Below are 26,560 nucleotides of genomic sequence, written 5' to 3' on the forward strand. Positions count from 1 at the left end.
CAGCAATGAGGACCCAACACAGCCAAAAATAAATAAATAAATTAATTTAAAAAAACCCCAAACAAACGTGATGGTTGGGCTGAGGCTAAAAGATGAGATTGAGTTAGCAGGGCAAAGGGAGTGTGGATTGGAGGAAGAGTGGCCCAGGCAGAGGGAAAAGCATCTGCAAAGAATTAAAGTCTAAGGGCCTGGCACATCTAGAAATGTGTTCAGAGTGGCTGGAACCAAGAGAAGAGAGGAGGGATCACCAGGAGGAAATGTGGCTGTGAGGTCAAACGAGGTCAGGACTGAAAAGGGTGCCTTGAATTTAGCAAAAGGGTGCTGAGACGATTGGTGGGTGGTCTTCATTTACTTCCACAGTGAAATTGGTGAGAGTGGTCTCCGTGGATTGGCAAGAACAGAAGCCAGAATGCAGTGGGTTAAGGAGAAAATGGGGAGGATCCACAGTTGGTCAGAGAGAAAGAGGAGTAGCTACTGGGGGATGTGGAGTAGTCTTCATGAAGATGGGAACAATTTGAATGTTCTGGTTAAATGCTAAGGGCAAGGAGTGCCCAGGACTAGTGAGGGAAGGGGTTCCGAGTAAAAATGGAAGGATTAGCCTTGGAAGGAGGTAGTTCCCCTCTTGCATTATAATCAAAGGGAAGACGAAAGAGTTGGGCAGAGGTTTGGGAAAGTTTTTAGGTACTGTGCCAAGAAAAGTGAGCAAGTTCTCTTAAGATGGCATCTACTTTTTCTGTGAAGTAGATGGAGAGAGAGTGTAAAGAAGAAAGAGAAGGTTTTAAAAAGCCATGGTTGATCATAGGGGAGGAGACCTGCGTGGGGAAACGTCTGAGGATGGCTGGGCAGAACTGTGGACCCAGCCAGGGAGAAGACTATAGTTTTTAGCAGCATTAGCCTGTGGAGGGGTGAGGTTTCTTCTAGCAGCACTTGGAAGCCTGGGTGTGGGCTCATCAGGGGTGAACGACTGGACTGATCCAGGGCTGAGTTTTTGCTAGATGGGTTTAACAGAATACTAAATGGGATAAGGCAGCTGAAAACACTGGCAAGAGACGGCATGAATGGACGGACCATGGAGGCTAAGTTGAGCGGGGACAGAAGTAATTAAAGGAAATTTAAGGCCAAAACAGACTGAGGCAGAGATCACATGGCTCAATGAGACTAAAAACAAAAAAATAAAATAAAAAAATTGTAATGAGAGTAACTGAGTAAGAATGATGGATGAATAAGGGGTTCTGGCTGAGAATAAGATCTGAATTTAAATTTTCTGAGATGGGGAAATTCTCTGGTGGTCCAGTGGTTAGAACTCCATGATCTCACTGCCAAGGGCCCGGGTTCAATCCCTGCTCAGGGGACTAAGATCCTATAAGCTGCACAGTACGGCCCCAAAAAAAAAAAAAAAAAAAAGTTTTCAGAGGTGGAATAGGATCCAGTGTGTGACTGCAAATGTGGCTGGGATGAGTGGCGTGAAGGTTGCCGCAGATGAGGAGAATAAAGTCAGAGTCAAAAGAGCCCAGGCTCCACTCAGCTTACACAAAGCAGTGTCTGGAGTATGCAGACTGGTCTTGAGAAAACATCTGCACCCCCGTGTTTTTAACATGATCTCAGAGGACATTTCCCAGCACTCAATTTTCCAGAGTATTCAAATAAAATTAAATTGGTCCATCTCAGACCTGTGTGCTACATAAAAAGTTTGGTTAACCCCACTTTTCTTCAACCTTAGTTGAATGGAACCTTCCTTGCTAAAATAAAAGCCTAACTTTTTAACAGCTATAGCAGAAACAAGACTTGGAAAGAAATCTCTAGGTGGAAACACGGCCTCTGGGTAGTCGAAGAATGCAAATTAGATTCAGAAACGGAAGAGTTATTCTTCCAGCTTTGCTCTTTGCCAACTTCAGTCAGTCCCAGGCTACAAATTAGTACAAACATGAAAGGAGATGGATACTCATCACGGAGGAGTCTGAGAAGCATTTATTTGGCAAATACGAGGTGCCTGCTATGTGTTAAGGCTAGAAGACTATAGTGCAATGGCGGAGACAGATATGTCAGCGAGTTATTCGAAAACAGTGTATTAAATATGTGACGTAAGTAAGTAGGCAAAAAACCCGTGGGTAAAGAGGAGGGCGTGACAATGCTTGGGAGAGTGTGGAAAGCCTTCGCTGAAGTTAGGGCTTGAAGGATGAGGTGGGAGTTTGTCAGGTACGTCAAGAAGAGTAGGGCGAGGGCCGAAGGAGCCTAGAGAATTGAAGAACTGCGCAGAAACTCGGATTGGTTTGAGCTCTGAGCCGTGTGTGTCAGGACAGGACGAGAGGCTAGGAAGGCAGGTCGGGGGCTAGGGCGCAGAGGTTCGGAGTACGGGCTTCGCTCTAAGTCGGGCTCCACCACTTAACTAACTGTGTGGTATGCGCAACAGCCTGGGCCTCAGTGTCCCCATTTGCAACACGAAATAATAATCTTTACCTTATACAGCGGCCAAGAGTATTAAATCATTGAATGTGCATCGATCGTTTAGCACAGCGTCCAGCCCATCGAGAACTAAATGCGAATACTTCTTGGTGATAATGATTACCAGGCCAAAGCTCGTTTCTACAGGCCCCACGGCCACGCTTGGGAAGGAACGTTAGCTCGGGTGGGGCCGCGCCCACTCGCCACTCCTCCGCCCTCCCGGGCCTCGGGACCAGTACTCTGAGAACTGGGCCTGGCCAGAGACGGGGTGGGAGGGCCTGGCGGGCAGGGGACATGCCGCCGCTTACCGGGGCTGGGGTCCCGCTCCTCGTCCTCCGCTGACCCGCTGGCCTTGAAGCCGGGCGGCAGTGCCGGCCCGATAAGATCCCTCGCCATCCGCGGTGGCAGACACTGGTCTCGCACACAGGTGTATCCACGCCGAGTCAAACCCCCCCCCGAGGTAGCCCGCCATACGCGGAAAATGAGGGAAGCTTTTCCGGCCCCGACCAATGACGTGGCAGTCTGTGATTGGCTGGCCTGTCTCATTAGCGGTAACGGAAGTGACGCCTAAGGCTTGCTCCACACTTCGCACGCTGGCTTCCCTACTAGGTGGGTGGCATGGGTGAGCCGGCAAGTGGTTGCGTGACTCGCACGGGGTGGGTTTCAGCTCCCGAGGTGACCCCCACTTTGGAGCCTCTGAGCGACGGTGCCTCGCTGCCGGACAACTGGATGTTCTGGGCGATGCTGCCGGCGCCGCCACCACCGCCTTCGTCGCTTCCCGCAGGAGGGTCCGAGCTTTCCTCAAAGGCGCAGCCCCCCGCGGAGGCCCAGAGCCTCCCCGAGGCGCCTCCCCCCTTTGACGCCCAGATTCTTCCCGGGGCACAGCCCCCTTTCGACGCCCAGTCCCCCCTTGATTCTCAGCGTCAACTCAATGGCCAGCCTTCCTGGAATTTCCAGGCTTCAACATCATGGTACTGGACACAGTCTCCTGGTGTTCTTCCTTGGCATCGGCAGCCCCACAACACTCCGGGTAGGTTGTTACTCCTCTCTGTACCACCCCTTACCTTTCCTTTTCCCTTCTTCCCACTCCTTTTCCACCCTTGTTGCTCTCTCCCCTTCTGATACTGCCTTTGCACTCTTGGAGTCTGGTCATTAATGTCTCACAGTTCGTTCCAGTTATGTTTTTCCTGCCTGTTCATTCAGTTTAACAATTATTTATTGAATTCCAACTATGAACCAGGCAGGGGAGATATAGCAGTGAACAAAACGTACAAATATCCTTATTTTGAGCTTAAATCTCCTGGTGTAGGAAGACAGACAATAAACAAAAGAAAGCAGTGTGTATTAGAAGGCAGTGAGTGCTATGAGAGAGAGCAGAGTGACAGGCAGTGCAGTTTTAAATGTCAGTGTCAGTCGTACGTAAGGTGACATTGGAGCAAAGACTTCAGGGAGGTGAGGGATCAGAGCAGAGCATGTATCTGGGGGATAGCGGTACAGGCAGAGGGACCTGCAAGTGCAAAGGCAGAAGCTGTAGATCAGAATGGAACCCAGTGAGGCAAGAAAGGACTGAGCCTGGGGTGGAGCCGTAGGCAATAGAGGAAGAGGGCCTTGTAGATCGTGGGACTTCTACTGTTATGATATGTTTAGTTCAGGGGAGTGGCATGCTTTGATTTATGTTTTCAAAGGGTTAATATGGCTACTGATTGGAAATGACGGAAAGGGAGATGAGTTAAGAAGGTATTGCAGTTAACCTGGTGAGAGATACTGGGGACTTGGACCAAGGTGGAGCTCAGGAGGTGATGAGAAGTAGTTGGATTCTAGATATATCTTGAAAGTAGGGTAGGGTCAGCAAAATTTGTTGAGGAATTGGATGTGGGATGGGATGTAAAGAGGAGACGAGAATAACTTAAAGTTTTTTGCCAAGCAAGTGGAAGGATGAGGGAGTAGATTTGGAAAGGAGACCAGGAGTTGAGTTTGGAATATGATTTGTGTCAAGTAGAGATACTGAACTGGCTGTTAGCTATTAGTTTGTACTTTCAGGGGAGGTTTGTGGCTAGAGCTGTAAATCGGGGTGTCATTAGCATAGAGATCATATTTAAAGCCATGCAATTGTTCGCTTAGAACAATTCAATTTACATTAAGTTGAATCCAAATCAGTGTTTACTGTATGCCTAATGCTGGGGATATGAATGTGCCTAAGACAGTCCCAAGCGAGGTGAGATGGGTTCATAAATATAAATCACAGTGCAGTGTGACTGGTGATAGAGGCATATAAAGGAGATTTCAGAGTATGGAGAAAGTTGGGGAAAACTTTTGGAAGAAGTGTATTGGGAGATGTTTAATATTCTGGAAGAGATACTTTTTAGGTGGAAGCAAAGAGGTGTCAGTGCAAGGTGAGTTCTGAAGGTTGCAGTGTTCTGGTGTGACTGAAGCATAGTATGTGGAAGGTACAGGGAAGAGCAGGGTGAAAAAACAAAGTGGGATCTCATCGAAGGACTCAAGGAAGCTACTTGCTTCCAGGGTCTTGAGCAGGGTTGTGATGACTGGAGGATTATTTTTGTGGTGTCAGTGTGCAGGGTCTGTTGGAAGAGAGGACTTAGGAACTGGAAGCCAGTCTGGAAGGCTGTCACAGTGATCTGGGTGAAAGATCAAGGTTTCAGAGTTGGGTCATGGCAATAAGAAAGGAAAAATATTTGAGAAGAAATGTATTTCACAAGGGTCTGTTTTCCTGATGTAAAATTGATGCTGAAAGAGGTCCATTCGGCTCCAGCACCATTTACATTTCTTTTTTCTGTTTAAAAACATATATATTTATTTATTTGTTTGGCTGCGCTGGGCCTTAGTTGCGGCACATGGGATCTTCATTGCGGCGTGTGGGATCTTTAGTTGCAGCATGTGGGCTCTTAGTTGCGGCACGTGGGATCTAGTTCCCTGACCAGGGATTGAACCCAGGCCCCCTGCATTGGGAGCACAGAGTCAACTACTAGACCACCAGGGAAGTCCCCAGTTTATGTTTCTAATGTTTGAAATAACTACAAGGAATTTTACCAGGTTAGCTTGTCCATTCCTTTACTTAGACATCCAAAGCATCTATGGACATGTAATCTTACCAATATGTATTAATTTGAAAAATGTTTATTTGGTAAACTAGTCTTAATCTTTGTTAATTTGTTTGAATTACTATTCTGCCTAGAAGTAGTTTACCACTGTTTTTCTCAAGTATTTATGACATTCTGTAGCAAAATTTTAAATAATTGTATAGTTGCAAACATTTCTGGGTCTCATTTTGTTTTTCAGTTAAACATTCTTATCTTCCACGAAAACATGATGCAAAGGTCAATGACTTCAACATGTCTCCCAGGAGAAAACAGAAAAAAAGGGTATTTTTTAAGATGTTCTTGAATGTGACACTTTGGTCCCTATGTCACTGTTTCATATCTTGTGTTTCAATCATAACTGTCTCAGTGTTTTGCATTCATTATTGACACAGCAGAGCCTTGCATAAAAGGATCTTTAAGGGTCTTGGCTGTAAGTAAAAACTTCAAGCAAAATCTTTTTGAGAAATAAATGGAGAAATTGTAGAAAAAGAAAACATTTAATCCATTTCAGTATAGTATCAGGAGTAAATATAATGGGGAATTATGATTACAGATAAATGTAAATGTTATTAAACTTCAATGAAGTAAACAAAAGTGTAATATGTATATTATACATAATATATATTATATATTTAATTTATTTATTTTACTAGCATATTGGGAGGAGAAGGATGAAATTAAAAGTTTTTGTTTTTTTTAATGAGGAACAACCCTTCATTATGTTCAGAAACTGAGTCTTAAAATAGGCTTCTTTTATTCTGATGTAGCTTATAATCTGGTCTTTCAACTTTTAAGATGTGTAAATAATTTTATTAGTTTAGAATAAATTGAGTAAATCTACAGCATGAGATTAGTACCCTTCATTTCGGCATCAAAACTATGTAACTAATATTAACAAAATATTGTGAAAGTATGTTTATTAACATAATCTCAACATTGAACAATTGGGGCCCTATATAGCCTATCATTGTAATAATCATTTTTGTTTTATGTTTAAACATAAAAGTAGTAAATTGGGAATTAAAAAAAACTAATATTTACCTAAATAGTTCTTTTTTTCTCATTCTGTAGTTAAAATATACACACACGCACGCACGCACTTGTTTTTCCTAAAAGAAGAAATACTGTTTTTACCCTGAATATTTATTTTTAGGTCATTTTGACATATGGTCTATTAAGTTTTAATTAGATTACCAATTTTAAATCTACTCACAATTTATATTAGCTTTACTCAGATTTAAAATTTTTTAACAAGCCTGGCTTTTCCTAATGTATTTGTTAAAAATAAAAACAGAATCATCCCTTCATTAAAAATGTATTCAGAAGTGTTTGCCACCTGTAAGGGTTGTGTGAAGAATCAAAATATGTACTGTATTTTTACTGATGATTAGAGTTCTCACCAAAAGCCTAATGCCTCTTCATTTTTGTTTGCAGAAAAGAAAGGAACCAGTTTTTCACTATTTTTGTGATACCTGTGATCGTGGTTTTAAAAATCAAGAGAAGTATGATAAACACATGTCCGAACATATGAAAGTAGGTTTTCTTAGTTGTCCTGATATTTATTTAGCAAAATGGGGGTATTTGGTAGAAATTCTGAGCTTCCTTCCCTTAAAAGTTTATAGTTTTCATAGAAATGTTGTTAGATGACTTGCCAAATTGGGACAGTAACTCTGGGATTTGCAGTTTGAGGGTGGGAAGCCCACTGCTTCAGGAAGTGTGAGATGACAGTAAAAGAGAAGGGAGGTCTGGCAGCTGTTTGTATGTATGCGCCTCGTCTGCTCTGTGAGAGGCTGGGCCTCTCCTCCGGTTGCTCCGTGCGCCTTTGTGAGTTCTTTCTCCTTTAAGGCTGCCCTTGACTAACCACACAGTGTAATTTGCCTTGGCCCAGCACCGTCTACGGATGGTTTACACCGTATTAGGTACTTTTAACCAGGATATTTGAGAAGTAAAAAAGTTAAAAAGAAAGTTCTTAGTTTGGAAAGGTTCTCTTTCAGTTTGTAGGCGTGCCCCTTAACTTTAGGAATTAAGAACATCTTACAACATTGCTGATGTCGTGCATTCACTCAAGTGGAGAAGTAAATGATACGCATTACTGTACTATATACTTAGAGAGTGCAACTCTGTTTGGAGTGATTTTTGTTTTAGGTATTCGGTGATAACACCACATAGATGGGATGCTATGTAATATGACCAGAATATGTCTGTATATATAGTAGTAAGGTAAATTTTTTATGGAAAACATTGAGTAGCCTTTCTTAAAAATTCTTACAGTGCCCTGAGGTAGATTGCTCTTTTAGTGCACATGAGAAGATTGTCCAATTCCATTGGAGAAATGTAAGTTCTTTTTTTGTTTGCTTGTTACATGCTCTTTTTATTTCATTGATTTATTATCTTCATAGCTCTCTATTTACATAGCCTACTAACGAGTAACATTCACAGAACAGTGTACTTTGTAAGGCATTTTTACATCTACTCTTCAATTTTATCCTTGTAAGCCACTGTGTAAAGTAAATAAATCTTGGCCCTATTTAACAGATTGGTAAAATGATTTGCCCAGGGTCTCAGAGCTGACCCCTGCACTTGAATTTCATGATGGCAAATTCTGTTTTACTATACCATGCTGTTTCAAATTGTTTTGTATATTCATTATTTCTCTAGCTAACTTTCTTAACTTTGGTTGGTAGGTAATTCATTTGGGTATTTAATATCAATCAAGTATTTGGTGACATTTACTTTGTAACCAAAATGATATTATGACTTTTTTCCTATCAGTAGTACTAATCTAAAGACAAGAGAAAAATTCTTTTTCCTTTAAAGGAAAAGTCATAATAAGGATAGATAAAGTTTGCTTACTTAGTTTTAAAATTGTCTCTGCTAGTAAATTTACTTTTGGACACACAGTCTCCATTATCCCCCATAACATTTGAGATTTAGTCAAAAGCATACAATACACTTCTTGATATTCAGCAGACATTTTCCCCTTAGACGCATGCTCCTGGTATGAAGAAAATCAAGTTAGACACTCCAGAGGAGATTGCAAGATGGAGGGAAGAAAGAAGAAAGTGAGTAAAGAGTTAAGAACTAGTCAAACAATTTTCTTTTACTGTGGCAAGGCTGAGGACTTGAAAATAATGACCGTTCTGGCCCTACGGAACAATTTGAAAAAGGAAATTTCGTCTTTTGTTATTTATTTATTGAAATTTTTGAATTTTATTTTATTTATTTTTTAAAATATTTAATTTATTTTTTTATACAGCAGGTTATTAGTCCTCAATGAATTTTATTTATGTTTTTATACAGCAGGTTCTTATTAGTCATCAGTTTTATGCACATCAGTGTATACATGTCAATCCCAATCACCCAATTCATCACACCACCACCCCCACCACCCCCCCCGTGGCTTTCCCCCCTGGTGTCTGTACGTTTGTCCTCTACATCTGTGTCTCAACTTCTGCCCTGCAAACCAGTTAATCTGTACCACTTTTCTAGGTTCCACATACATGCGTTAACGTACGGTATTTGTTTTTCTCTTTCTGACTGACAGTCTCTAGATCCATCCACGTCTCAACAAATGACCCAATTTCGTTCCTTTTTATGGCTGAGTAATATTCCATTGTATATATGTACCACATCTTCTCTATCCATTCATCTGTCGATGGGCATTTAGGTTGCTTCCATGACCTGGCTATTGTAAATAGTGCTGCAGTAAACATTGGGGTACATGTGTCTCTTTGAATTATGGTTTTCTCAGGGTATATGCCCAGTAGTGGGATTGCTGGGTCATATGGTAATTCTATTTTTAGTTGTTTAAGGAACCTCCATACTGTTCTCCATAGTGGCTGTATCAATTTACATTCCCACCAACAATGCAAGAGGGTTCCCTTTTCTTCACACCCTCTCCAGCATTTGTTGTTTGTGGATTTTCTGATGATGCCCATTCTAACTGGTGTGAGGTGATATCTCATGGTAGTTTTCAGTTGCATTTCTCTAATAATTAGTGATGTTGAGCAACTTTTCATGTGCTTCTTGGCCATCTGTATGTCTTCTTTGGAGAAATGTCTATTTAGGTCTACTCCCCATTTTTGAATTGGGTTGTTTGTTTTTTTAATATTGAGCTGCATGAGCTGTTTATATATTTTAGAGATTAATCCATTGTTCGTTGATTCGTTTGCAGATATTTTCTCCCATTCTGAGGGTTGTCTTTTCGTCTTGTTTATGGTTTCCTTTGCTGTGCAAAAGCTTTGAAGTTTCATTAGGTCCCATTTGTTTATTTTTGTTTTTATTTCCATGACTCTAGGAGGTGGCTCAAAAAAGATCTTGCTGTGATTTATGTCAAAGAGTGTTCTTCCTATGTTTTCCTCCAGGAGTTTTACAGTGTCTGGTCTTGCATTTAGGTCTCTAATCCATTTTGAGTTTATTTTTGTGTATGGTGTTAGGGAGTGTTCTAATTTCATTCTTTTACATGTAGCTGTCCAGTTTTCCCAGCACCACTTATTGAAGAGACTGTCTTTTCTCCATTGTATATCCTTGCCTCCTTTGTCATAGATTAGTTGACCATAGGTGCGTGGGTTTATCTCTGGGCTTTCTATCTTGTTCTATGTTTCTGTTTTTGTGCCAGTACCATATTGTCTTGATTACTGTAGCTTTATAGTATAGTCTGAAGTCAGGGAGTCTGATTCCTCCAGCTCCATTTTTTCCCCTCAACACTTTGGCTATTTGGGGTCTTTTGTGTCTCCATACAAATTTTAAGATTTTTTGTTCTAGTTTTGTAAAAAATACCATTGGTAATTTGATAGGGATTGCATTGAATCTGTAGATTGCTTTGGGTAGTACAGTCATTTTCACAATATTGATTCTTCCAATCCCAGAACATGGTATATCTCTCCATCTGTTGGTATCATCTTTAATTTCTTTCATCAGTGTCTTATAGTTTTCTGCATACAGGTCTTTTGCCTCCCTAGGTAGGTTTATTCCTAGGTATTTTATCCATTTTGTTGCAGTGGTAAATGGGAGTGTTTCCTTAATTTCTCTTTCAGATTTTTCATCATTAGTGTATAGGAATGGAAGACATTTCTGTGCATTAATTTTGTATCCTGCAACTTTACCAAATTCATTGATTAGCTCTAGTAGTTTTCTGGTGGCATATTTACGATTCTCTATGTATAGTATCATGTCATCTGCAAACAGTGACAGTTTTACTTCTTCTTTTCCAATTTGTATTCCTTTTATTTCTTTTTCTTGTCTGATTGCCATGGCTAGGACTTCCAAAACTATGTTGAATAATAGTGGTGAGAGTGGACATCCTTGTCTTGTTCCTGATCTTGTTCCTGAGGAAATGCTTTCAGTTTTTCACCATTGAGAATGATGTTTGCTGTGGGTTTGTCACATATGGCCTTTATTATGTTGAGGTAGGTTCCCTCTATGCCCACTTTCTGGAGAGTTTTTATCATAAATGGGTGTTGAATTTTTTCAAAAGCTTTTTCTGCATCTATTGAGATGATCATATGGTTTTTCTTCTTCAATTTGTTAATATGGTGTAACACATGGATTGATTTGCGTATATTGAAGAATCCTTGCATCCCTGGGGTAAATCCCACTTGATCATGGTGTATGATCCTTTTAATGTGTTGTTGGATTCTGTTTGCTAGTATTTTGTTGAGGATTTTTGCATCTATATTCATCAGTGATATTGGTCTGTAATTTTCTTTTTTTGGAGTATCTTTGTCTGGTTTTGGTATCAGGGTGATGGTGGCCTCAAATTATGAGTTTGGGAGTGTTCCTCCCTCTGCTATATTTTGGAAGAGTTTGAGAAGGGTGGGGGATAGCTCTTCTCTAAATGTCTGATAGAATTTGCCTGTGAAGCCATCTGGTCCCGGACTTTTGTTTGTTGGAAGATTTTTAATCACAGTTTCAATTTCATTACTTGTGATTGGTCTGTTCATATTTTCTATTTCTTCCTGGTTCAGTCTTGGAAGGTTATACCTTTCTAAGAATTTGTCCATTTCTTCCAGGTTGTCCATTTATTGGCATAGAGTTGCTTGTAGTGGTCTCTTAGGATGCTTTGTATTTCTGCAGTGTCTGTTGTAACTTCTCCTTTTTCATTTCTAATTTTAATGAGTCCTCTCCCTCTTTTTCTTGATGAGTCTGGCTAATGGTTTATCCATTTTGTTTATCTTCTCAAAGAACCAACTTTTAGTTTTATTGATCTTTGCCACTGTTGTGTTTGTTTCTATTTCATTTATTTCTACTCTGATCTTTATGATTTCTTTCCTTCTGCTAACTTTGGGTTTTGTTTGTTCTTCTTTCTCTAGTTCCTTTAGGTGTAAGGTTAGATTGTTTATTTGAGATGTTTCTTGTTTCTGGAGGTAGGCTTGTATTGCTATAAACTTTGCTCTTAGAACTGCTTTTGCTGCATCCCATAGGTTTTGGATTGTCGTGTTTTCATTGTCATTTGTCTCTAGGTATTTTTTGATTTCCTCTTTGATTTCTTCAGTGATCTCTTGGTTATTAAGTAGTGTATTGTTTAGCCTCCATGTGTTTGTAATTTTTACATTTTTTTCGCTGTAATTGATTTCTAATCTCATAGCCTTGTGGTCTGAAAAGATGCTTGATATGATTTCAATTTTCTTAAATTTACTGAGGCTTGATTTGTGACCCAAGATGTGATCTATCCTGGAGAATGTTCCGTGTGCACTTGAGAAGAAAGTGTAATCTGCTGTTTTGGGAAGGCATGTCCTATAAATATCAATTAAATCTCTCTGGTCTATTGTGTCATCTGAAGCTTGTGTTTCCTTATTAATTTTCTGTCTGGATGATCTGTCCATTGGTGTAAGTGAGGTGTTAAAGTCCCCCACTATTATTGTGTTACTGTCGATTTCCTCTTTTATAGCTGTTAGCAGTTGCCTTACGTATTGAGATGCTCCTATGGTGGGTGCATGTATATTTATAATTGTTATATCTTCTTCTTGGAATGATCCCTTGATCATTATGTAGTGTCCTTCCTTGTTTCTAGTAACATTCTTTATTTTAAAATCTATTTTATGTGGTGTGAGTATTGCTACTCCAGCTTTCTTTTGATTTCCATTTGCATGGAATATCTTTTTTTTTTTTTTTTTTTTTTAGGAAAAAATATGGAACGCTTCACGAATTTGCGTGTCATCCTTGCGCAGGGGCCATGCTAATCTTCTCTGTATCGTTCCAATTTTAGTATATGTGCTGCCGAAGCGAGCACTGGAATATCTTTTTCCATCCCCTCACTTTCAGTCTGTGTGTCCCTAGGTCTGAAGTGGGTCTCTTGTAGACAGCATATATATGGGTCTTATTTTTGTATCCAACCTGTGTCTTTTGGTTGGAGCCTGTGTCTTTTGGTTGGAGCATTCAATCCATTCATGTTTAAGGTAATTATCGATATGTATGTTCCTATGACCATTTTCTTAATTGTTTTGGGTTTGTTTTTGTAGGTCCTTTTTCTTCTCTTGTGTTTCCTGCCTAGAGAAGTTCTTTAGCATTTGTTTTAAAGCTGGTTTGGTGGTTCTGAATTCTCTGAGCTTTTGCTTGTCTGTAAAGGTTTTAATATCTCTGCTGAATCTGAATGAGATCCTTGCTGGGTAGAGTAATCTTGGTTGTAGGTTCTTCCCTTTCATCACTTTAAGTATATCATGCCACTCCCATCTGGCTTGTAGAGTTTCTGCTAAGTCAGCTGTTAACGTTATGCGAGTTCCCTTGTATGTTATTTGTTGTTTTTCCCTTGTTGCTTTCAATAATTTTTCTTTGTCTTTAATTTTTGCCAATTTGATTGCTTTGTGTCTTGGCGTGTTTCTCCTTTGGTTTATCCTATATGGGACTCACTGTGCTTCCTGGTCTTGGGTGGCTATTTCCTTTCCCATGTTAGGGAGGTTTTCGACTCTAATCTCTTCAAATATTTCCTCTGGTCCTTTCTCTCTCTCTTCTCCTTCTGGGACCCCTATAATTCGAATGTTGTTGCGTTTAATGTTGTCCCAGTGGTCTCTTAGGCTGTCTTCATTTCTTTTCATTCTTTTTTATTTATTCTGTTCCACAACAGTGAATTCCACCATTCTGTCTTCCAGGTCACTTATCCGTTCTTCTGCCTCAGTTATTCTGCTATTGATTCCTTCTAGTGTAGTTTTCATTTCAGTTATTGTAATGTTCATCTCTGTTTGTTTGTTCTTTAATTCTTGGTCTTTGTTAAACATTTCTTGCATCTTCTCGATCTTTGCCTCCATTCTTTTTCTGAGGTCCTGGATCATCTTCACTATCATGATTCTGAATTCCTTTTCTGGAAGGTTGCCTATCTCCACTTCACTTAGTTGTTTTTCTGGGGTTTCTTCTTGTTCCTTCATCTGGTACATAGCCCTCTGCCTTTTCATCTTGTCTGTCTTTCTGTGAATGTGGTTTTTGTTCTACAGGCTGCAGGATTGTAGTTCTTCTTGCTTCTGCTGTCTGCCCTCTGGTGGATGAGGCTATCTGAGAGGCTTGTGCAGGTTCCCTGATTGGAGGGACTGGTGGTGGGTAGAGCTGGATGTTGCTCTGGTGGGCAGAGCTCAGTAAAACTTTAATCTGCTTGACTGCTGATGGGTGGGGCTGGGTTCCCTCCCTGTTGGTTGTTTGGCCTGAGGCGACCCAACACTGGAGCCTACCTGGGCTCTTTGGTGGGGCTAATGGCAGACTCTGGGAGGGCTCATGCCAAGGAGTACTTCCCGGAACTTCTGCTGCCAGTGTCCTTGTCCCCATGGTGAGCCACAGCCACCCCCCGCCTCTGCAGGAGACTCTCCAACACTAGCAGGTAGGTCTAGTGCAGTCTCCTATGGGGTCACTGCTCCTTCCCCTGGGTCCCGATGCTCACACTACCATGTGTGTTCCCTCCAAGAGTGGAGTCTCTGTTTCCCCCAGTACTGTCGAAGTCCTGCTGTCATATCCCACTAGCCTTCAAAGTCTGATTCTCTAGGAATTCCTCCTCCTGTTGCTGGACCCCCAGGTTGGGAAGCCTCACGTGCGGCTCAGAACCTTCACTGCAGTGGGTGGACTTCTGTGGTATAAGTGTTCTCCGGTTTGTGAGTCACCCACCCAGCAGTTATGGGATTTGATTTTATTGTGATTGCGCCCCTCCTACCGTCTCACTGTGGCTTCTCCTTTGTCTTTGGATGTAGGGTATCTTTTTTGGTGAGTTCCAGTGTCCTCCTGTCGATGATTGTCCAGCAGCTAGTTGTGATTCTGGTGTTCTCGCAAGAAGGAGTGAGAGCACATCCCTTCTGCTCCACCATCTTGGTTCAGGCTTACCCATGGAAATTTGGTCTTTTATAATGTTGCAAATATTCAATGGAAAATGACCAGTCCTAATTTTGTCATTCTTCAGAATTGGTATATAGTGACTTAGGGAGTATCATTACTTGACGTATAATAAACACACAGTATTTATTATTGCAGTTTTGATTCCTTGCATTCCCTTATAACGTTGGTAGTAGGGAATAGGACTGTAAACTATATTATATGAGGCTATTTGAATGTAGCTTTTGGTAGACCTAATAGGAACTCTTCATAAATGATGTCATAATGGGACCTTGCTCTTTGAGGGGAGCCACTACATGCCCCATCTGTTAAATATTCAATACTGAGGCAGTGATGGGTGAGTGCTATTTTTTAAAAAAATGTATAATACTTTGTTATGTTTATTGTTTTGATTACTTTAAAAAAGTTGTTGAATGATTGGAGTGTGCTAGGCAGAGGGAGTACAGCAGTGACAAGATATACACGTGCCTGTCCTTATCCATAAAAAGACGAGAAATGTTTTCCTGTAATTAAAGTCTAAGAAATTTGAGTCTTACCATGTGACTTGTAGCTTTATACTTATAAGGGAAGAAAGCTTAGAAGATGTCTAGCTAGAATCTACCAATGAAAAATCCCATGAGGATGCTGTTGTCTCAGGATAGGACCAGGATACCTCATCCTGAAACAGAAGACCAAGTCAGAGCTATTAGGATGGTCAGCAGCACTTTTAAGTCAATAGCTGTTTTTCTGGAATTGAAAAATGAGGAGAGCCTCAGATAGGAAGAGTTCGCTTCACAGGTCAAGAAGGATACTTAAAAACTTTTAACCAGCAGGTTAAAGTTGTACTTCATTCAACTTAAAGTTTTCAGCTTAAAGCCCCTGTATGTGTGTATGTGAAGAGCTGTGTGAAATGTTGCACTGTTATGTGAGAGAGTTAGCTACTGCCCTTTAAAGCCTGAAAGGTAATTCTGAGGAAAACCAGCATAAACGTAAAGATTTAGAACCAACCAAGAACAAATAGAATTCAGCAAATGTGTATACAACTATCCTTTATTAATACTGTGTAAAGAGTTAGATGAGGGTGAAGGACAATCAGAGGAAATTAATTCTTAAGCAAGTAAACCTGGGTCCAGCCAGTCAGCAGTCAACATGGACTCAATGGATTTAATAGAATTTTAAGAGCATCCTTGGCTAACAAATGTAATAATCTAGGGTAAGAATCTAGGCCACCAGGAGTAGGGTATACTAGAATGCCTTTTCCTCTTTATCTCCCGGCAGAATCTTATTTATCTTGTAAGACCTGTTGGGTTTTGTTTGTTTGTTTTGCGGTATGCTGGCCTCTCACTGTTGTGGCCTCTCCCGTTGTGGACTCCAGATGAGCAGGCTCAGCAGCCATGGCTCATGGGCCCAGCCGCTCCACAGCACGTGGGATCCTCCTGGACCGGGGCATGAACCCGTGTCCCCTGCATCAGCAGGCGGACTCTCAACCACTGCGCCACCAGGGAAGCCCCCTGTTTTGTTTTTTTTAACATGTATTTATTTATTTATTTTGACTACGCTGGATCTTAGTCGCGGCATGCGGACTACTTCTTACTTGCTGCACGCATGTGGGATCTAGTTCCCCGACCAGGGATTGAACCCAGGTCCCCAGCATTGGGAATGCAGAGTCTTACCCACTGGACCACCAGGGAAGTCCTAAGACCTGTCTTAAGTGTCACCTGATTTGTCATTCTCTTCTTCTTCTTCATTTCCTCTATCTCAATGCTGTCAGAGTGCTAGTCTGTAACAAGATAAGGAACTTGTACCAGAATATAAATCTATACCTTACTTTCTTCATTGAGAAAGTCTTCGTAAGAAGAACATGTCAGCTGAACTAAATATATTTTGTTTAGGGACATAGCTGATTTATACCCTGACATAAGTGTGTGGATTGGCTGCCAGTCCACGGACCAACCTCCCCTAAAGCATTATTCACTACTTCCTGTGTGAATACATAGCTTATTAATACAAACACAATAGCGTTTGTTGCATTATATTATAGGTGGCCCTAGTCTTAGACCTCTTTGATTCTGCTGCACTCTGCGTAGTACCTGGGATTTAGTATGTGGAGAGTAAATATTTGTGGACTGAATTACCGTTAAATGGTGCAGTGTGGGAAGAACCAGTCTTGGCATTGATAAGGAGCCTTAGCCAATTGCATGGTCAAACTTAGAAGTCACAGGAGTTGGGACCATGACGTGATTTGGCTTAGTGAAGAATTCGAAGGAGTTTATGTAAAGCTCCTTGCCTCCTCTAGGTGGCTTCTTTACAGGTACAATTTTTTTCTTCTCACGATTCCACTTCACTCTAGTTTTTTGTTTTCTGTTTGTTTTGCTTATTTGTTTTTTATCTGTTGGGTGTATCTTCTTCTTACTATTTTGCACAGAGGAATAGTCAAACAAGAAGAGTTAGCTCCCCTTCCTGATACTTAGTTTTTAAAGAGCTGGTGATGACAGTATTGAAGATTATATCCTGCTAGATGGACTGGAAATTGCCTACCTGCAAAGGTTTTTCCCTGGTACTTTGCCCTGACTTTGGTCAGTTGGAAGTTGTTGCAGCTCAGTGGTGCCAGCCCCTGTTGTATATGTTTAATTCTTTTGAGGAGAATGATGATGGCTATTAGTCAGCAATGATTATAAAGCAACTGAGAAGTTAACTAAGTAAGGTGTTGAGTCTCTCAAGTTTTGAGTTCACTTAAGGCAATAGGGAAGTTCTGAAATGAGTTCCTGATTAACCAACTTTGGTTCTTTTATATCTAACGAGTGTTTAAATTAAGTCATTATATAAACTGGGAAAATTGGACCCACTATTAAATTAATGGTAGCCAGCTTCAGTGATTCTGTTCTACTATGTCTCTAGCTGTTCTACTCTCCCACAGTCCTCCACTCTACCCTCCTTCTCAGCATATAAGAGGAAGGACCTCATCTAGTCTGGAGGAGTGGGGTGTTCCTTGACAAAGGGCAGTTGAGCTGAACTTAGACCTAATTAGGAAGAAAGGGGAGGTAGGGGCTAGTGCACAGACAGATTGGCATGAGTATAGGAACTTGAATATAGGTAAGAGATGATAGAAGCTTTTGAAAGATGGCAGTTGTGGGGACAGAACTAGGTGGATATAGAACATAAAAATGGGCACTGTTTGGTAGTTGGACATTTGTGAGGTTGAGGAGGAAAGAGGTTTTGAGGAGATGTCCAAGTTCCTCTGTGAAAGCACCTTTGTGAAAGGTGGTGCCTGTTGCTCAGACAGGGAATCCCGGAAGAGAATCACATTTGGAGGTGTTGATTTAGGACATCGTTGAGTATGAGGAGATTCTGAGATGTCTATTTGAAGATGTTGTGTAAGCATTGGGACTCAGACCAGACTGGCTGGAGATAGATATTTTAAAATCATGAAACCATGAATGCAGAAGATATACCCCACAGAGAGAGGATAGAGTGGAGAGGGAAGATAGCCTAAAAGGGAGTTAAAACCAACAAGCCTGCTGAGCAAGAGCCAGAGAAGTAGAAGAAAACTCAGAATATGACCTGTCGTGGAAGCCAGTAGAAGGGAGGATTTCAAGAAGGAAGATGTGATTATCAGTGCAGATTGCTGTGGAAAGGTCAAATAAAACAAGAACAAAAAGTGACTGGTTTTGTGACTTGTAGGGCCCCCTTGACGTGGATTCCAGATGATTGCTCCTTGGCCCTTCTTCTTGGAGTTTCCTGCTATCTGTCTCCACAGCTCTCTGCAGCTCTGACAGCCTCCCCCATGATTCTTTTTTTTTAAAAAAATATTTATTTGGCTGCATTGGGTCTTAGTTGCGGCAGCGGGATCTTCGTTGCGGCACATGGGATCTTTTGTTGTGGAGTGCAGGCTCTTTGTTGCTGCATGCGGGCTTGTCTCTAGTTGTGGTGCACGAGCTTTAGAGGGCACAGCCTCAGTAGTTGCGGCGTGTGGGCTCTCTAGTTGTGGCGTGTGGGCTCTAAAGTGCTCAGGCTCAGTAGTTGCGGTGTGCAGGGTTAGTTGCCCCACGGCATGCGGGATCTTAGCTCCCCAACCAGGGATCGAACCCACATCCCCTGCATTGGAAGGCGGACTCTTAACCCCTGGACCACCAGGGAAGTCCCTCCCCCGTGATTCTTAACAAGGCGGATTGCAGTTGCCTTTACCACCCTGCCCTTGGCATATATATAGATGGTCCAAGAGAAGTGTGTATCCTTTGAATTCCGCTGACTTTGAGACTCACAGCTTACAGCAAAGAGTTTCATCTGGCACCTTTTTACCTTCCAATTTCCAGTGTCCTTTACCTCCATGCAGTTTCTGCCACTTACTTTCACGGCCACCCTGTGGATCTTCTGGACTTTCTGCCCCGGAAATCTTGAAGTTGGGCTTACTCCTCTTTGGTCATAATTTGCATTTCATCCAACTGTCTCACTGTCACCTGTACCTGGTCCCGGACTAGTTGAAGCCTCCCACCTCTTACCCCCTTTACCTTCTTTTTCTCTCATCCCCCTTCTGTCTTTGCTTCTCTGCCAAGTTTAAGTCACTTCCACCACTCTCAGAAGCTCAGCTCCCTCATTCCGTTGCCCTTCGTTACACCCACCTGGCAAAATCTCAGCCCTGGCTCAGTTGCTAAGTGTTGTTCAAGAAAACCACACAGCTGAAGTACACTCTGCAGAGGAACACCTCAGCAGTGTTGATCACACTTAAGGAATTGACTTTGACCAACGAGGTTAGGCTATTCTCTTTGTGTTTGTTCTTTTTTCATGCAAATTGAGATGCTAGTATGCATGTATTTTTTAGTTACACAGATGACTATGTCGAATAAAATTTACAGATAAATTTGTTAAACTGATTTTATTTTAGCCAGGTAAAATGCCAGTGAAAACAACACCTTAGAACTGACAGTCAGGGTACTGTAATGTGGGCTTAACATATCTTTCCTGATTAATCCCACATTACTTATAGGAGTTCTTTGTCCCAGCCAGACTTGGTTTTTTTCTTTTTCATATCCCAAACAAGTGTTTTGAACTTTTAACCTCTGTTTGGATCATGCTGCTTCCAGAAAATCCTCCCTTCTCTATCCTTGAAGTTCTGCTCACTGCTTTAGTCCAGCTGAAATCCTGCCAGACTAAAATTTTGGGAGTATTTTTCCTTATCTGCCTAGAGGGGTATCTTGTTCCTCTTTGAATGTGGTATCCCCTCTGCCTCCTTAGTGTATGTGCCCCTCATTATGGTACTATTGATGAACTTTTTTGCTTATGTGTCTTTTTTAAAAAAAATAAATTACAAGCTTTAGAAATGTAAGAACCATGGTTTGTGTGACTGTTTATATCCCATGGTGCCATAGGCTAGAAGGGATGTTTATAAATGTCGATATATGTAAATGGGGCTTGAAAATATTTTTATTATGGGTGTTATTCTATTTTGGTATATACAAGTAAGTGGTTGGAGAAATCTTGTTGAGATTCATATTTTTAATTTATGTTTTAAACTATACTTTTGTCATTGTTAAAGAAATTGGGCAGTGTTGATCAGATTAATAACTGTAGTTGGAATTCAGTAATATAACTAATGGTACTTAAACTGCTGTGGGTTTGAACAATAAATTCTCACCACGTAGGACAGATCATCACTAAGACAAACCAAATTGATCTGTATTTGAATGCATTACTTTCTACAGTAGCTTTCCCCATTTGAACGTGAACTCTGCCACCTTGTGGTTTTGTGCAACAAGTGCTTTAAAGGAAAAAATTCCACTGGCTAGAGAAACTTAAGGAATATTAACATTTGAAGATGCAAACTAGCTTAGGTAGCACGTGTTTCTCTAAAGTCCCTGGTAGAAGACTAGTTTGGTTTTGTAATGTAATCGAGAACTCTCAGCCACCTTTGAATTTATGTTGATGTACATTATAGCTTTGAATAACTTCCTGACAAGAGTTTAGCTTGAAATTAGAGGTAAGCATTCAGTATTTGAAAAGGCAAAGATTGTTTTATATATGGCCAAGGTTACTGAAAAGAGATAGTAGTAGACTCTTGCCTTTAAGACCCTCACTCTAATGGGAGACGTGGGAAGAATATCCGTAGGTGGCCGTGAGAGCACAGGCAACTGAAGCATTAATTTTTGCTGTGTGGGGATAACAGTGTCTGGTCAAGGGATAGCTGGCGTCTTTGGAAGGCAGGGCAATCAGTTCATTTTGCAGGACTTCTTGTGAGAGGGGTCGTGCCACCCCTTCCCTCCCCCTCCAATTTATTTGAAGGTGAAGTTTATTCTTTTTTAATGCATAGTTCTGACAAACATCCATAGTTGTGTTTAATTAAAAACTTTAAGGCTTTCCACTAATAACCTGCAAAAAAAGAAATCCTAGCCAAAAAAAACCGGTAGTTATTTTTTCTTAATTCCTGTCGGGTACAAATGCTGTATGATTTGGCATTAGGAAAAATGCGTGGTAGAGGTTCGTTTCCCGAACCTCTTATTTTTGAGATGTTGAAACATACTTCACGGCAGATTTGGAGTCCACTAGGTGGAGTAGTTGTGTTATTTATTTTAATACACTGTGGCTCTGAGGAAACGCTTTGCAGCTGTGTCCCCAGTTCTTTCAGAGAGGGGCTTTCCAGCAGAGGGGCTGTGCTCCTAAAGAATGCTACATCTTTTTGAAGTTTGGAAAGACTTTGAAATAAAAATGCAGTAGTGTTGAAGTAGCTGTGATTCAGGGAGAATAAAGAGGGATTGTGTTTTTCTACAGAAGAGGCTTAAGGGAAAAGCCAAGGAGTGGGTGGTGATTTGAGTATAAGGAAAGAGAAGGGTAACCAGAATGAGATGTGCTAAGATAATGGTTGGTTCCATGTTGCTAATTTATTGACTCTGGGGCTTAAGGATTGTCACTGGAGGCTTAAAGGCTTAGGCAAGGGGAAGACAAAGAGGGGGTAAGAAATGAAAGAGGGAGAAGAGAGCAAGATAGAGAGCATACGGTTTCAGGGCCACTTCCTTTTGGAGTGTTGGGAAAAGATGGAAGTAGGGAGAAAAGTGATTTTAGCAGATAAAAATAGAGAAACCAACTGTGAAAATACCACTTGTCACAGTCTTTATAGCTTTATAACATCCATTCTCTACCAGGAGATATTGGACTAAATTTTATTGGTATGTAATTGTACAATGTAACACAATTTGTGATTTTTCTCCACAGATTTCTCTGGATTTGTGTAATTTAGAAACCTGAACTGTGTCCTTTATCAAAGATCCAGACTTTTCCTTATTCTTGTATCTCACTAGTATGTTGCTGGAAGGGGCTTCTGATTATTGTTGTATGTATAACTAGGTCTTGTGTTTCTGGTTTCCCATTTGGGGGGATAATTTGCTCTCTGGTACCCTTGTTTTCCCTAGTTTTTAGTCTCTATGTTCTATGTAAATAAGAATGGTATAACTTTTGCAAGAAAATTTTATTAATTTAAGCACTGATATATAGAATCTTATAACTTTGGAAGGGATATAAAAATCCCGTACCTTTAGGAAGGTGACACTTCAGTCAGCCAGAAAGAAGAAGTGAGCTGTTTTAAAAGACTTCCACCAAAGGAGTTTCCACAACATTCTTGATGTCTCATTCAAGGAATTCTTTATTATATCTCACCTAAAATCCACTTCCTGTAACAAACTGTTTATATTCCTTATCATTGAGAAACATTTACATAGCTCCTTGCTTATACATGAAACACTGTAGGACCAAGTCTTTATGTTTAGCATATGACCCAACATGTTAAGGGTTGCTCTGTAACACTCAGAAGAAAAACGTTAAAGAAACACATTTTGTGTTTCTTTAACTTTTTTAAGACTAAGAATAAGTGAATTTCAGAGGTGTGAAGAGTGTTGATTAGCTGTGAGTTACACGTCTAGACACTGTGGTGCCTGTGAAAGTCATCACCTTTTCCTCATCATTTCTGCTTCGGTGTAGTTTGTCTTCAGGTTGAGAACAGCTGGCTGCCATCTTCTCTGTAAGATCATTTTTTGTCACTTCTCTCCCTCTTTTAAAGGCTGCAAATAGTTCTAGTTCCTTTCATCTTTCTTCAGAGGTTTTATTTTTTCATCCTGTTAATCATCTTTGAGTCTCTTTTGAATCCCCTCCAAGTTTTATTTTTCCTTAACATTCCTTTTCAGTTTAGAAGTACAAAGCTGGATGCAGTGCCCTGAGAGTTTCTGATCACCTTTGAGTGTCATGAGAGGATGATTTCACACTTGTACCTGTGCCAGAGTCCATTTCATATCGCCTTAGATTATGTTTGCTTTCCAAAACTGTACTCATGTGGTGCTGACTGCCTGTCAGATTTTTATCTCCTGTGACCTTGATCTTTTCCTCTTATGTTTATTTATAACTTGTACATTAATCATCTTTTATTTGTGGAGTTTATTTTTCTTGGCTGGATAGATTGCTTTGCACTGTCCTCACTGAAATTCATTGCCTTTCTTTTTCTGATTACTTCACCACTTACTCAATGTCATTTCTATTCTTATCTTCCAGTGTGCCCAGCCCATGGGCTTCTATTGTCTGTGCTATCCCAGTCAGTGATGCAGATGTTAAAAAAAGAAGGGGGTAGAGACAGTGTCCTCGAAATGATGGCAGAACATGATGTGTTGATGTTTCTCAAAATTTACTCTAATGAGCAGCCAGGCTGAGTGGTAGAGGGCTGTCTGTGTTCCCCTCCTTTCGTGCTTTTTATGCTCCTAGTATCTGTTCCTCTCACCACCGAAGTTTGGTGCCCCCATCACCACACAGCTGTGCTAAGGAACAAAGAAAGCTTTGTCAGAGCAATTCGTCTTGCACGCTGCTGTCAGATTTAATTCTTTTCACTGCCTTGTTCATATCTTTCCCTGTTCATAACTTTCAGTGGCTCCCCAACGCCACTGAATTAAAAATAGCTTTCTCGTCTGGCATTCGAGGCACATTTTGGCCCCAACCTGCCTTTCTGGTCTGATTGCCTGTAACTGTTTCTTTAAGAATGAACCACTTGCCATTCTCTCACACATTCTGAGGCCTTGGTTTGTCTGCATTCTTTGCTTAGAACACTCTGACCAAAAAAAGAAAAAAAAAAAGGTCCCTGGCAGTCCAGTGGTTAAGACTCTGTGCTTCCACTGCATGGGGCATGGGTTCGATCCCTGGTTGATCCCACAGGCCATGTGGCGTGGCCAAAAAAAAAAACAAAGCACATGCTGACGCTTTTCCTTCAGATTTTTGTCTCTTAACACCATTTAAGACCAGTGTCTTTCATGTTCCTTTCTTTGTGGATTTCTCCATCTAGATAGGATCTTTCCTTCCCAACCTCCCTTATACTCCTTGGGATGCTTAATATTTTGTCTTGTTATAACTAGTCTTTAGAAATAACCATGCTTTTCTTAACCTTCCTGGTAGACTGTAGCTTTTTTTTTAAGAACTGTCTCTTCCTCATCTTGGTAACTTTGGATATACCTCCTAGTATGTATTTGCATAAGTAGATGCATAAGAAAATACCTTTTTGTTTATAGTATTTATGGGTATGTGCCAAATAAATGAACTCTATATATGAGTTTCAGCACATTATGTGATACATTTGGTTTAAATTCTATTGTAAGCTTCTTACTTGGTAACAGACTGGTAGCAGAGTTTGGACTGGCAGCTGGTATATACTTTGAGTAGCATTGTTACAGTCTACTTTTTCACCCTTAAAAAAATTCCAGAAGGAATTAAAAGTTTATATCAATTTACTGCATTAGTCATTAAACAAAAGTTGTTAAATGCAACAATTGCTTGATTGCATAATTAAAATTTACTCTAAAAGCCCTTTTATAATGGACTTTTATTGTTCTCTAGAAATTACCCAACTCTGGCTAATATCGAAAGGAAGAAAAAGTTAAAAATTGAAAAGGAAAAGAGAGGAGCAGTGTTGACAACGACACAGTATGGGTAAGTTCCTTAAAATTGCTTGCACCCTCAATGCTTATTTTAAATGAATGTATGTACTTATAAATAATAAAAAAGCATACACCCAAATCCTAAACCCTCTACACTTTCAATTCTGAAATATTTGCTTTTGTAACTTTTTTATTTAAAAATTTAAAAATTATATTTAAAAATAAGTAATACCCTACATTTATGTGGTTTTCAAAACGATTTACAGTAACAAGTCTCTTCTGTCTTTGTATCCTAGCTAAACAGTTCTTCCCAGAGGCAACGCATTTTATCTTTCTAGAGATATTTCATCTTTATACAGCACATAGATAATAGTCTTTTTTTTTTCCTTTTTTTTTTTTTTTGCGGTACACGGGCCTCTCACTGCTGTGGCCTCTCCCGTTGCGGAGCACAGGCTCCAGACGCGCAGGCTCAGCAGCCATGGCTCACGGGCCCAGCCGCTCCGCGGCACGTGGGATCCTCCCGGACCGGGGCATGAACCCGCGTCCCCTGCATTGGCAGGTGGACTCTCAACCACTGCGCCACCAGGGAAGCCCTTCCTTTTTTGATACTATTGTACGTCTTGCCTTTTTTAGCCAAATAATATACTTGGAGATTGTCCTATATTGACATATAAACAAGACTCCTCATTCTCTGAGGGTGTGTAAGAAGCATAAGAATATCCCAAAGGGTCTTTTTTTTTCTTAAACAAAAAAATTCTCTATTGACAGACATTTAAGTTTTCACCAATCTTTTACTAATAAAAAGTTGCCATTATTGCCCTGTACATATATTTTACACATGTGCAGATATTTCTGAGCATGGATTCCTAGAAGTGGTTTTGCTGAGTCAAAAGACATGTGCATTTATAATATTGATAGGTGACTGCCAAATACCTATCATAGAAGCTATTGTAGTTTACTCTCCCACCAGCAGTGTACGAGACATCCCATTTTCCCCAGTGCCTCACATTCATAGAATTTTTTCCATTTTGTTTTGTATTGAGTGTACAACTGAATGAATTTATATACGTTCACATACCTACATACCCATGTAACTTCCACACATTAATAATACATAGAACGTCTTACCTTACAAAGGTTTCTTTCGTAGGCTATCCTTAGTTCCATGCCTCCCCACAAAGGTAACCTCTTTTCTGATTTCTATCATCATAAATTTATTTTACCTGTTCTTAGAACCTTGTATAAGTGGAATCATATAGTATTGATGTGTCTTCTTTAGCGTATAGTTTCTGTGGCTCAAAATTATCTTGTGAGATTCATCCATATTGTTGTGTATAGCTGTAAATCCATTCTTGTTGCTATATAGAACTTAATTGTGAGAATATATATTCATTCTACTATTGGTCATTTGGGTTGTTTCCAATTTGGGCTATTATGAATAAAGCTACTATGAACATTCTTTTAAGTGTCTTTTGTGGACATAAGTACTTGTTTCTTGTTTACATTGGCCATACACACACACACACACACACACACACACACACACACTAGGTCATACTAGATATTTAGTTATAATAGATGTAGTCAAACAGTTTTCCAAAACACTTGTACTAATTTATACTCCTACTGACTCTGCATCTAACTGCTGTGTGTCTTGGTCAATGCATAGTATTGTTATACCTTTTCTTCATGTTATACCATTTCCCTCGTGACTAACGATGTTGGACATCTTTTTATATGCTTATCCGTCATGTCGATATTCTCTTGTGAAGTGCCAGTTCAAGTGTTTGACCATTTTTTTTAAAGCGATTTTTAAATTATATGTAACATAGACAAAAT

At 40.4% G+C, this 26,560-nt stretch overlaps 2 protein-coding genes across 4 annotated transcripts in view; one reads left to right on the forward strand and one right to left on the reverse strand.

Moving 5' to 3' along the window:
* Positions 1 to 2,906, reverse strand: part of GPALPP1 (GPALPP motifs containing 1) — a 31,971-nt gene extending 29,065 nt beyond the window's left edge. Inside the window, exon 1 of the mRNA XM_079902968.1 lies at positions 2,751 to 2,906. Within this exon, the coding sequence (XP_079759094.1) occupies positions 2,751 to 2,838 (88 nt within the window). The 5' untranslated portion in view covers positions 2,839 to 2,906. The remainder of the gene's footprint in view (positions 1 to 2,750) is intronic.
* A 139-nt stretch (positions 2,907 to 3,045) lies between these two features.
* NUFIP1 (nuclear FMR1 interacting protein 1) overlaps positions 3,046 to 26,560 on the forward strand; it is a 70,798-nt gene continuing 47,283 nt past the window's right edge. For all 3 annotated transcript variants that reach the window (XM_079903466.1, XM_079903467.1, XM_079903465.1), the window contains exons 1-6: positions 3,046 to 3,472; positions 5,740 to 5,822; positions 6,975 to 7,073; positions 7,812 to 7,874; positions 8,526 to 8,602; positions 24,681 to 24,773. In XM_079903466.1, the coding sequence (XP_079759592.1) occupies positions 3,061 to 3,472; positions 5,740 to 5,822; positions 6,975 to 7,073; positions 7,812 to 7,874; positions 8,526 to 8,602; positions 24,681 to 24,773 (827 nt within the window). In that variant the 5' untranslated portion in view covers positions 3,046 to 3,060. The remainder of the gene's footprint in view (positions 3,473 to 5,739; positions 5,823 to 6,974; positions 7,074 to 7,811; positions 7,875 to 8,525; positions 8,603 to 24,680; positions 24,774 to 26,560) is intronic.

This window comes from Stenella coeruleoalba (assembly GCF_951394435.1).
Source record: "Stenella coeruleoalba genome assembly, chromosome: 18".
NCBI classification, from domain to species: Eukaryota; Metazoa; Chordata; class Mammalia; order Artiodactyla; family Delphinidae; genus Stenella; species Stenella coeruleoalba.